We start from the raw sequence: 13,320 nt of genomic DNA, 5'->3' as shown, positions 1-13,320 counted from the left end.
TCTGGGAACCAGGAATGTCTCTACAAAATGTTTGTACCAATCCATCAGTTGTGGAGATATTTCTTTTAAAGCCAAAAATGTGAGGAAAAAAATATGCTTTATCCTGTGTGCATGGTGTGGCCCATACATGTTTTCACATTAGCAGGTTTTTAAGAGAATTTTAAGTCTGACCTAGTTGTAGGGAAGCCCTGGAAAGACATGCTGTAGTTTTTTTCCAATCTGTTGTCTCGTGATCACGGGATAATGGAATAAAAAATATATATTCAAAAATATAACTTCCGTAGTGGACCAGCCATCCCTACTTCACCATTCCTAGAGCCGTGATATTGGCTTAGCTTAACAGGAACTCCTTCCAATAGAGGCACATATACATTTTAACTTTACAGACTCACTACAAAATGTAATTCCACAATTTTCTATATCAAATACTGCTATTGGCTGGTGCATATTATAGAATGTATGGGATTTGTTTAAGAATATACATATTATATAATTCATTCATAGCACAAAGAGACAAAGGCAAACGTTTAATTATTGATGTGTTATTAAGATGGAAAGAATGCCTCAATTCAACATTCATTTCTTCATTAGTTTTCAGGAACTGGAAAAGCATTTGAGATGAATGAATCATACTTCTTATTTCAGTACTAAAGACATTTCGTGTGCCCAGAAACAGAGCAGCTTTCATTCCTCTACGGGGGCATGTTTGGTATTTCTCCTAAATGATACTGGAGACTCTTGACGACATCCTGTTTCCATCTCAGCTTATTACAAGTCTGACGTAATAACCCAACGCAGTGAATGTACTGGACAACATGGGATATGAATCTAAGCGTATACAGGAGTTAGGAATAAAACACAGTGGCATTCAGGGGTAGTGGGAGGGAAAAGATAACACACCCACCACTTCATACTAACACTCGGTTCACTGTTCATTCACTGAGAACGTTTGTACAATTTTTAAATGACCGTTATATACTCACTTTGTTTATTATTTCGATTTTTCGGAATGTATCCAACTGGTGATCAATGAGAACTGTATTGACAGGGTTGAAAAGGTCAAATATCCCAATGAACATTGCAATGGTTTTCAGCTTTAAAGCTCTAGTGGCGTCACTGGCGCAGGTCAGGAGCTCAAGACATTTTTCAGTTATTGATTCTACTGCTAAGAAAAACCCTTCATGTACAGAATAAGGTATACAATCACAGAAGGCTCATGCAGCTGTGCCGACAGGGATTCTTGTAATTCCCCAGAATTCCTCATGGGGGTGACAGAAGTTACGCACTACAGATTTAAGGTCTTGAGGTCTTAAGTTCATTTCTTTCATTAAATATTTTTTGTGTGTTTTTTTTAATCTTTTTCCAGGTAACGATGACCCCCCTGCTTCTGCTGTGTGTGTCCTTGCCCCTCATCTCAGCAACAATAACGTTTGAAAACCATGACGGTAAGTTTGGTTCATTTAAATCGATTATCTGGCAACACTCTACAATAAGGGTACATTAATAAACTGTTAGTTAATGCTTAATTAAGGCTTAATAAGCATTTACTAAGCATTACCTTACTGTTAAGAAATGCTTAGTAAATGCTTAATAAACATAAACTAAGCTCTAACTAACTGTTATGCTTAGTTTATGCTTAACAAAGCATTACTTAACGAAGCATTAACTAACCCTTAATATCATTAACTTAGCATTAACTAACAGTTAATTAATGTACCCTTGTTGTAAAGTGTTACCGATTATCTTATCTTTCACATTCTTTTATCATTGTACAAAAAAGTAATAACTGCCCCAACCCATACAAAGAGAACAATCATTTTAATCTGTAATAAAATGTAAAAGACTTAAATTTTTTTAACCTTGACTTACCTTGACGTTAGACTTGGACGGCACATTGCGTGTGAGCATTCCCCTGGAGCAGCCACTGCGTCCCCTGCTGGGCAGTAAGGTGGTGGTCCCCTGCTACTTCCAGGACAACACCGTGAACGACCCCGGAGCCCCCACCGTCGCCCCCCTGTCCCACCGCATCAAATGGTCCTACGTCACCAAGGAGAAGGTCTCCACCATACTGGTCGCTTCAGAGGGGAAAGTCCAGGTGGAGACGGAGTATTTGGACCGAGTGACGATGATCAACTACCCGCTGGTGTCCACCGACGCCACTCTGGAGATCACGGAGCTGAGGGCCAAAGACTCCGGAACCTACCGCTGTGAAGTCATGCACGGCATCGAGGACAACTATGACAACGTGGAAGTCCAGGTTCAGGGTATGTCACAGAAATATATTTTTTTTATAAATAATTTTTGGAGATTTTTATGCTTTTATTAGACAGTTTGGAGAGACAGAGGTGAAATGGGGGCAGAGAAGGGAATGACATGCAGAGAACGACAACAGGCCGGATTCGAACAAGCCTCCATGGTGGCAAGCCCTGCTTTTATGTAGAAACAAAAGGCTAAATCTAAGGAAATAAAAGAGAAAACAACTTTCAAATTCAAGCGATTATACATTATTTAAAACACACTTCTGAATATTATATTCCATTTTCTATACCAAGTCTGTACTGAAAAATGCCAATACATTTTACACACTGCACCTTTAAGATCTAAAACAAAATCGTGTGAATGTCGATAGTTAGCCTGCTATCGGTGTATGAATGTGTGTGTGAATGGTAACGTGGGAAAGGAAAACAGGTCTCCTTTGTAAAAGAGTCTTCGGTCTCAATGGGATTTACCTGTATAAATAAAGGTTAAAAAAAAATAAAAAATAAATAAAAATAAAACTTGGTGTAGTAATATGAAATATATGTCAATACAGCGTTTCTATCTCACGTATCTCACAGGTATTGTGTTCCACTACCGAGCTATCTCCACCCGCTACACCCTGTCGTATGAGAAGGCCAAAGCCGCCTGTATGCAGAACGGAGCCACCATCGCCACTCCAGCACAGCTGCAGGCCGCCTACGATGACGGATACCACCAGTGTGACGCTGGATGGCTGTCAGATCAAACTGTCAGGTATAAGGCCTGAGGATGTTGTTTGTTTGTTCAATTAAAAAGGCGGATTGTAATTTCTCTTTGCGATTAGCTGTACATTTGGATGTATATATTGTTAACTGGTGAATAATCTTTGAAAAATAAAGTATACAAAGTAAAGAAGTGCCTATACTTCCGACATTGTTTATTTATACAATTGTTTATTTATTTATTTATCCATCTACTTACTCCTATGTGACTTGTTATTTAATTATGTAAATCCCTTTGTTTTACCCTTTTGTATTCAAAAAGTGTTGTAAGAATAAAGAAATAAAAGTCTTTACCATACACCAGTTACTTGACCCCTGTGTTGACTGACCTCTGTCTTGACCTCTGAAGGTATCCCATCCAAGAGCCACGGGAGCGTTGCTATGGAGACAAGGAGACCTTCCCCGGCGTGAGAACCTATGGCGTGAGAGACGTCAACGAGACCTACGATGTTTACTGTTTTGCCGAGAAGATGTCAGGTACGCTCAACTAGTTTAAGTTAATACTAGGGCTGTCAAACGATTAAAATTTTTAATCAGATTAATCACAGGATTCTGTGGATTAATCACGATTAATCACGATTAATTTTAACATTCGAAATATGCCCAAAAAATTCGAATTTTCTCTGTATATTGTTGTAAAGATAAAGGACAGAAGGTGGATGTACATTTAAATTTAGAATTTTTATTAATTGAAAATCCAAATGATGGTTTTAATACTAAAAATTAATTTAAATCAAACTAAAATATATACCTACCACACCATAATGCAATTGGTCTGTCTCTTTACTATGTCTTTGGGCAAATATAGGCTATATAATGGCATTTATTTGGTGAATCTATAGGTTGTGCATTCTTGAATACAACTTACAGTCCGCGGTGTGTGTGTGTGTGTGTGTGTGTGTGTGTGTGTGTGTGTGTATGTGTACGCGCGAACACGTCCTAGGGGACTGTTCATTTGTGCCAGGAAGCCAACGTTATGTTGATGTCTACTCACACACCCCTCTGAAAACTGCAGACGTTTGTGTCATCGCGGGCTCTGAACAGAGCGGACAATGTTTCTCCTTTTGTTGCTCCCGACATCAACTGTCACCCGCGGCAGTTGATTTTATATACTATCTATGCCCCCGACACAGACGTGACCATTAGCAGTTTAAAACACGGCATGGGCTAGCGTGCTGTGATGTTTGGCTGCGCGCAGCTACTGATCCTGGGTCAGCTGCAACGTTTGAGTGGCTCCGCGGCAGTTGATTTTATATACTATCTATGCCCCCGACACAGACGTGACCATTAGCAGTTTAAAACACGGCATGGGCTAGCGTGCTGTGATGTTTGGCTGCGCGCAGCTACTGATCCTGGGTCAGCTGCAACGTTTGAGTGGCTGTAGTAGGCTACAGAGCCGGTGGGATGTACGGGGCGGATCAATCTGCACATGCGTTAATTGCGATAAAAAAAATTAACGCATTAATTCCAGAAATTAATCACCTTGCGTTAACGCGATAATTTTGACAGCCCTAGTTAATACATAAAAACTCAAATGAAAGTTACAACACATTTGCAGTTATATCCTACAAATGGTTTCAGTTATATGTACTCACTCTCTTCTGTGCTTTCTGCTCATGTTTTCTATATGTTTTACACAGTATTCCAATCTACTCAATTTTATTTGGTAATTCTATTCAATTAATTTACTGAGAAAATATAAGTTAAATTTACTCATTATTTATGATTTGTTTTACTTGATTTCAAAGCAATCAGTGAAATCAACTCAGTATTCATAAAATGTTTCACTATTTAAATTTAATTAAATAAATAAATGAAATGAAAAGCATTCACAGAAGATCAGGGAAGATAAGTAGACATAGTCATCTCAACATGTCTCTCTCCCCTCCTCTCTCTTACCAGGCAGAGTCTTCTACTCCATGTCCGTGGAGAAGTTTACCTTCTACGAAGCAGGAGACCAGTGTGCCAAACTGGGGGCTCGTCTGGCCTCAACAGGAGAGCTTTACCTTGCCTGGAAGGGCGGCATGGATGTGTGTAACGCTGGCTGGCTGTTGGACAGGAGTGTTCGCTATCCCATCAACATCGCCCGGCCCCAGTGTGGAGGGGGGCTGCTGGGAGTGAGGACCGTCTATCTGAACCCAAACCAAACCGGATACCCATACCCAGACTCTCGCTATGACGCCATCTGCTTCCAAGGTATATTCATTAAAAAAAATAAAAAATTTAAATTAGTTATGTTCATGCATCCTGCAGTCTCTCTTTAACTCACTTTCAAAACAAATGCACATGCCACCGACATGCCCCATCAAAGATCTTTATGACAGCAGGCACTGGTGTCATAAAAACACGACCGCTTTTGTCCAAATGGTGCGCTAGAATCAACAAAAACTGAAAGTTCCTCGTAGTCACTTTAAGCTCAACCATAGACATTAAATTAGAGTTAAAAAATCATTTCAAATGGTCATGTAAATCAAGCAATTATGTCATCTCTTCTCCTCAGCTGGTGTGGATGGCGGTATCGTGCCCATGAAGACCACCCCTTTCCCAGACATCATCCGCATGACGCCGTCCCCCGGGCTTTACCCAGGCCTCAGCCCCACAGTCAGGGGAGAGGAGAGCAAGGGAGGGCAGGTCGACATCATCTCCCCACTGCCTGTCCCACCCAGTGACAAGGGCATATACGCTCCCATGGGTCCCACAGGTATGTTGGTTATGTTCTTAATACAAATTAATAATTTATTTTAAAAACTGTAAAAGACAACAGTATTAGAACTGTTGTCTCTGGACTGTGTATCCTGTTGAGGATTGAAATATACCCCCTTCCCAAAATAAGTGAATAACATTTTTCCTAATGTGTATTTTATTATTTAAATATTTCTAATGCCATTTCTAACTAAACATTTCATACTGTAAACAATTTTCAGTATAAATGAATGACCACAATCTGTACAATTATGAAATTCATAATGAGGAAATAAGATGACTGAACTAGTAGGCTAAACTTGAATTAAAATAAATGTCAAAAACTTAGATTTTCTTTCTTCTTTTTTTCTTCCTAATGTGTATATTTTCCCCCTGTCCCGTCTCATGTCCCAGGTGTGGTGTTCCACTACCGCCCCATCACCGGTCGTTACACCCTGAGCTTCCTGGAGGCTCAGCAGGCCTGTCAGAGTGTCGGTGCGGTCATGGCCAGCACTCTACAGCTGCAGGCCGCATTTGAGAAGGGCCTGCACCAATGTGACGCCGGGTGGCTGCGTGACCAGACTGTCAGGTTAGCTGGAGGCATGGGAAGGATAGAGACAGCAGGCCAATATACTGTATATTAATATAATATATGTACCACCACAATAACGTACACTGGGTTGATGTGATTTGTTCTAATCTATTCAGTTAAGTAGTATCATAATATTTTTACCCCACCAAAAAGCTTATTCCAAAACATTTTTTTTCCTATTACTGCCTTTTAACACTCTGATAAGAGCTGAATGCAAGTACTCAGTGGAATGACAATAAAGAAATCTTGATCTTGATATGATGGCAGAGCAAAGCTTTGATACCCTGTACCAACACCCTCTCTCATGTTCAGGTATCCCATCGTGTCACCCAGAGAAAACTGTGCTGGTAATCTGCCCCACCTCCCAGGAGTCCGATCCTACGGCCTGAGGCCAGCTAGCGAACTTTACGATGTTTTCTGTTATGTGGAACGTCTGCGAGGTGAGGAGCCTATCTATCTATCTATCTATCTATCTATCTATCTATCTATCTATCTATCTATCTATCTATCTATCTATCTATCTATCTATCTATCTATCTATCTATCTATCTATCTATCTATCTATCTATCTATCTATCTATCCATCCATCCATCCATCCATCCATCCATCCATCCACCCACCCACCCACCCACCCACCCATCCATCCACCCACCCACCCACCCACCCACCCATCCATCCATCCATCTATCTATCTATCTATCTATCTATCTATCTATCTATCTATCTATCTATCTATCTATCTATCTATCTATCTATCTATCTATCTATCTATCTATCTATCTATCTAATCTAATCTAAACTAAAACTCTTGTGAACCTCTTTGAACGCTTCTCCAGGCGAGGTCTTCTTCACCAGTGACTATGACAGCTTCTCGTACGAGGAGGCGGTGCAGCACTGTCACAAGCTGAACACCAGCCTAGCCACCACGGGACAGCTGTACTCTGCCTGGAACCAGGGCCTGGACAAGTGCCGCCCGGGCTGGCTGTTGGACCGCAGCGTGCGCTACCCCATCACCACCCCAAAGTCCCACTGTGGAGGGGGACAGGTCGGGGTGCACATCATCTACGCCTTCCCAAACCAGACAGGGTTCCCCGACGAGCACTCACGCTACGACGCCTACTGTTTCAAAGGTAGGAATGGGTTAGGTGAGAGGTTAGATTTATGTCTTTGATGTCATTGGGAATAAAAACTAGTAAATTTATAGAACTAATTCACAAAGGGATTTATATGAGAGAGGTATGTGAAAGGGAAAAAATAGATTAAAAATGATAATTGTTTTGCTTCTCTTAAAGGTGCAAGAAAGGGACTTTTAAATATTTCTGAAACAGTCAAATTTTTCCTCTGATGATCATAAATGACTAAACAAACAAGACCATCAGTGCAACAAATGCTATTTTTATGTAGTTTGCTTTTGTATTGTATTGTATTGTAGGCGGCTGGGCGCATATGTATTACAAATATACAACATAACATAATTCTTTTTTTTTGTATAATTCTTTTTATTTTGTTTTTTTTGTAACAATAATCAAACAAACAAACAAACAAACAAACAAACAAACAAACAACACCAGACAATACATACAAACTAAGAAAAGAGAGAAAAAAAATTAAAATAAGAAAAAGGACAAATGTGTATGTTGTTCATTATTGCATGATCACACACACACACACACACACACACACACACACACACACACACACACGTAACATTTAAAGACACAACACATAACATAATTCAGCATAAAAATCTGATAATGTATTGAAACATTGAATCTGTTTGAACTAATCTATGTTCTCATTTTGTCTTCTAAAGCTGACGTTTCTGTTGTCGACTTTGAAAATGAAACCAGTGTGAATCTGACGATAGTGACAGTGGACGTTATCAACAAAACGACAGTCACAGTTGATCAGTTTGCTCCCACAGGTAAGACAATTGCATTAAGATATTGGTCTTGTAGTTTTTAAATATCTTAAGGTGCATTGTGCTAGATATTATCTTGAATTAGCCAAATTGGATTGTTAATTAAATGTATCATTGACATTTCTATGCATCTTTATTTTCATCATCTAAGTTCTGTTTTGTTTTGTTTTTTATCAGTTGAACCTTCTGTAACCACTGTGAGCTACAATGAAACTGAACCCAGCGTAAACATTACTGAAATAGAGGAATTCATCAACGAGACAGTCATCACCCCGCACCATGTTGCTCCCACTGGTAAGATAGTTTGAAAGTGTGAATGGAAAGTGCCTTTTACACTCCCTTACATTTTGTAATATCATTCACATGTATATTATTACTTCAAATTTGACCACACTGATATACAATATTTACATAAAGGTGCTACGTGGAACTTTTAAATATTTCTGATATCTAAATATGTCTAATTTTTCCTCTGATGATCATAAATGACATGTTACAGCAAACGAGACCATCAGTGCAAAGAATGCTATTTTTATATAGCTTTGCTTTATGCCTTTGTCATGAGTACTGAGGAACAACAGCTGGCGTAGTAAAAACACTATCGCTTTTGTCCAAAGGGGGTGCAAGAATTAACACAAAATGAAAGTTCCTCGGAGCACCTTTAGTTAAAAAAACAAATAGTAAAGAATCTAATATACTCTATCTGGATTCTTAATATTCCCCCACAGTGAGAACGGGTCTACCTCCTCCAGTCATTGTTGACGTGTCCGGCTCTGGTGGCTCTGGTTCAGCTGATCATTCGGCCAGCGGGTCGGGGGAGACTTCGGGCGAGTCCGGCACCTCCTCTGGGACCTCTGGTACCTCCAGCGGGGGCGCCTCTGGCTCGGGACAGGGCGTCACCTTCAGCGGACGCCCGGACGTGTTCTCCGGAGACCATTCCGCCTCTGGGGGTCCACAGGAGGCCGAAGGAGGAAGCGGTCATGTCATCTTCACGTCTGGAGAGTCTGGCAGCGCTCCTGGGTCTGGGGAAGGTGGTCTTCTTGAGGGAGGACACTCTGGTTTTGGTTTATCAGGGTCGGGCGCGTCAAGTGGAAGTGGTGACGTCATGAGTGGTAGTGGTGTTGACACAGTAATCATAATGGTGGATGGGAATATGGTGGAAGTGACCAAAACTCACCAGAAAGGCACAGAGCAGGAGTTAGGACATGGAGGCATCGACATCACCAGTGGTTCGGCTTCCGGATCGGGACAACACATGTCCGGGTCCGGGTCCGGGTCCGGGTCCGGTGGATTCTCCGGCATCTCATTCGTGGACCAGAGCGGCGTCGACCTCACCATCCAGCCCTCCGGTGAACAGGAAGTGTCTGGCTATCGACCAATGGGATCAGGCCTCCACCACAGCGGCTATTATCAATCTGGCGTTTCAGCAAGTGGATCTGCATCGGGGGACCTTTTCCAGCAACGTGGTGATGTGGTCTACCTCACAGACATGGACCTGATTGAAGTGACCCACCCGCCACTGGTGCGTCAGCCCGAGCGCGGCCGCGGGGTGGTGGAGGTCAGCGGAGAAGGTAGCACCGGTGGCTCAGGGTTCCATCATGAATACAGCAGTGGAGCTTTGGACCACAACGTGTATCACCAATCAGGAAGCGGAGAGCCCGGGACATACAACGATCACATGACATCCAGTCTGGGCCAATCAGGGCATGAGGAGGAGGCGCAGGAAAGCCGTGCGGGACCCACAGATTATGTGGTCACTCCAGAGGCAGCTTACACCAGCCCAACCACAGCACCGTCAGTGTTGTTAGCGACCCCCGCTATGGTGGAGCAGCCTGCTGTAGTGGAAGGTATGTGGTGTAGGTCTTTTACTTTGATGATATTGTTCTGATTCATTATTCATTATGGATGATATAAGTATATAAGTTATTCTTCTTCTCACCCCTTTTTGAACATGTAAACAAAGTGTTTGATAGTTTTTTAGCAATTTACCAATGTATCAACAAAAAGGCGCAATGTTTCACATATTCAGCACTTTGATGAATACACTAATTTGTCCACTAAAGAATCTTTTCCATGTGACTCAGAACCATTGATGAACTGGAACTACTTGTTGGTCTCATATTCAAAGTGTCTTTCTCTCTGTGCCTTCAGCCTCTGCAGACCCCTGTGATCCAAACCCCTGCAGTTCTGGAACCTGCACGGTGCAGGGAGAGCTCGCTGTGTGTCAGTGTCCGACCGGTTTCACTGGTGAAGACTGCTCCACACGTGAGTCACCAAATTACCACAACAAAAAAGCATGTTGTCATGATGCCATTTCAATGAAAACCCAGAAGAAGTTGCATCCCAGTAACTATTTGCTAAAGTGAATAAAATAATGATGCTTCTGGGGGCGCCCTTAGCTCAGTTGGTAGGGCGTCCCCCCCCATGGGCCTCGGCCAGCAGCGGACCCGGGTTCGATTCCAGCCCACGGTCGTTCTCTGCATGTCACTCCCCTCTCTGCCCCATTTCAACTCTGTCTCTACACTATCAATAAAAGCATTAAAAAAATATATATATCTTAAAAAAAATAGAAATATGCTTCTGCGGTTAACAGCTCTTTATAGTTAACGTTTTTAACCTTGCCTTCTTAATCTTTGTCTCCTAACAAGTGCAGTTAAGAGTTGGATATTGTTATTTAGGTAGCTAAATATTTTGTAATACTTTTAAGCTTTCTATGTATGTAAAACTAAACATGTTGTGTGATGTGGTGTATGTTTGTGTGTGTGTGTGTGTGTGTGTGTAGCTGTGCAGGGCTGTGCGGAGGGCTGGTTGGAGTTCATGGGAAGCTGTTACCTCCACTTTGCGGAGAGAGACACCTGGTCCGAGGCCGAGCAACGCTGTCAGGAGGTCAACGCCCACCTGGTCAGCATCGGCTCCCAGGAGGAACAGCAGTTTGTCAACTGTAAGTAGCTGTGTGTGTGTGTGTGTGTGTGTGTGTGTGTGTGTGTGTGTGTGTGTGTGTGTGTGTGTGTGTGTGTGTGTGTGTGAGTGTGTGTGTGTGTGTGTGTGCTTTTAAACTTTCACAGGGCTATAAATGCTCTATCGCTCCACTGTAAAAAATAAAAATAAAAAACAAGTTAGGAAAACTCAAAATTTTAAGTCAACTGTCTGCACTACATTTTTGGGTATTGAGGCCAACAAAAACTCTTACGTTTGAAGGAAAACTGCGTCTGAGTTGCATCAAAGCTAAAAATATTTTTCCTTGCAATGCAGCCAATGGTCAGGACTACCAGTGGATTGGACTCAGCGACAAAGACGTGCAGAATGAGTTCCGCTGGACAGACAGCAGTCCTCTGGTAAGTCTGGTTACTTAACATCATCTACAACATGGTCTGTTTCTATTGTATCTATCTATATCTGCTTATCTTCTTTAGACCTTTGAGAACTGGAGGCCCAACCAGCCAGATAACTACTTCAACTCCGGGGAGGATTGTGTGGTGATGATTTGGCACGAGGGCGGACAGTGGAATGACGTCCCCTGCAACTACCACCTTCCCTTCACCTGCAAGACTGGACCTGGTAGGTTGATACTGGGAGGAGAAATGTCTGTCCATGAAGGGATTTTACATATGTTCTCAACTACATACTGTTTAATTCATACAGTAGTGTGGTTATTGTGGTTGGAGAAGATAATTTCAATCAATACATAGATATTGCCTTGTAGCTCAATGGATGAACCACACTATTACCTACACATACGCTGAATTCACACCACATCTTCAAGACACTTCAGATTATGAAACAAATTCAGAAAATCTTTCCATGAAAGCACCCAGCAAGGTCCATAACAGTCACTTAAAGACTGTTTTTTAATAAACGGTTTATTTTCTCCTCCACCAGTCATGTGCGGAGCTCCCCCTAATGTGGAAAATAGCCGGCCAATGGGCAGCAGCAGAGAGCGTTACCCTGTCAACTCTATAGTCCGCTACCAGTGTGACCCGGGCTACACACAGCGCCACCTGCCTGTTATACGCTGTATGACAGACGGACAGTGGGAGGCACCACAGGTGGAATGTACAGAAGGTGAGCTTGTTGTAGGGATATGCTAAAATATGAATGTAATGCTCCAGCATTCACACTAATAATGTGTATTTTCACACAAGAGCTACATCAAAGATGTTGGAGAAATACTCACTAGTGTTCTCCCTATGATCACCACTCTGTCACAGGGAACTGATTTAAACACTGGATTCTATGGGTGAAGTCTGAAGTAATGAGACAAGCTGAAATAGAAGTTACCTCAATGGAACTCCAGTTCATTGTTGGTGGCTTAACCCCCTGGGCTACCTGGACGTCCCAGGGAATGTTTTTAAATCACATTATTCTTGATCAATGTGAAAACAAAGAAGGGCCAAGATTAATGTAGATAGATTCCAACCTTCAGACAAACCGGCCATTAATTGTAAAGCGTGTGAAACTCTGCATCAGTGAGGGGTGTGCAATATGTTGTACAAAGAAAACACACCTCCTGCAGATCTAACATTACTTTAGCCACACTAGTCACTCCAGGGTAATTTATAAGCCTTTTGGCAAGGCAAGGCAAGTGTATTTATATAGCACAATTCAAACAAAAGCGCTATTCAAAGTGCTTTACAGGGGGCATAAAAACACATCAAGATTAGACATGTGAGAATATTGAAATTGCCTTTAAGAGATACTAAAAAACAACTTGTGTTTACATGATGTCATCAGTATTCGTACCTTTTCTCCCCCCCCCCCCCCGCAGCCGTTGCCAACGGTAACCGGCTACACAAACGGTCCCTCAGAAGAAGAAGTAAAGGAGTCAGCAGCCAACGGCAACAGAGGAAGCTGCTCTGAGCGGGAATGAATGGGACATACAACAGAGCGCCACAAAGGACCCCTCTTGTACAAGAAGCATGGACACCAATGCAAATGCCCAACCAAAAAGATAACGTTCCCCAACCATGTATATACACACACACTAAAGCACATTTTTTTAGACAGCGGTAGTAAAATTGTTTGAAGACCGACGTTTTGGATCTTTGAGTGTCACTCTGCGCCTTCTAAAGGCAATTTTTCTATGTATTTATATACCGTCTAATTT

General features: G+C 42.0%; 1 protein-coding gene across 1 annotated transcript; it reads left to right on the top strand.

The window, feature by feature from the left end:
- Nucleotides 1–1,372: 1,372 nt before the first annotated feature.
- On the top strand, nucleotides 1,373–13,073 carry acanb (aggrecan b; the record flags this gene model as incomplete). The annotated part of the gene is made up of 18 exons (XM_080028510.1): nucleotides 1,373–1,445; nucleotides 1,881–2,264; nucleotides 2,838–3,012; nucleotides 3,370–3,497; nucleotides 4,923–5,216; nucleotides 5,521–5,721; nucleotides 6,117–6,291; nucleotides 6,607–6,734; nucleotides 7,132–7,425; nucleotides 8,109–8,219; nucleotides 8,394–8,510; nucleotides 8,969–10,063; nucleotides 10,377–10,481; nucleotides 10,999–11,157; nucleotides 11,469–11,551; nucleotides 11,630–11,774; nucleotides 12,096–12,278; nucleotides 12,982–13,073. 18 exons carry the CDS (start codon nucleotides 1,373–1,375, stop codon nucleotides 13,071–13,073), a joined length of 3,942 nt encoding a protein of 1,313 aa, XP_079884636.1.
- Between the last annotated feature and the right edge of the window lie 247 nt (nucleotides 13,074–13,320).

The sequence above is a fragment of the Ammodytes marinus genome, assembly GCF_949987685.1.
Source record: "Ammodytes marinus genome assembly, chromosome: 5".
NCBI lineage: Eukaryota > Metazoa > Chordata > Actinopteri > Uranoscopiformes > Ammodytidae > Ammodytes > Ammodytes marinus.
The sequence above is the reverse complement of the archived record's forward strand: the minus strand, read 5'-3'. Positions and strand labels throughout refer to the sequence as shown.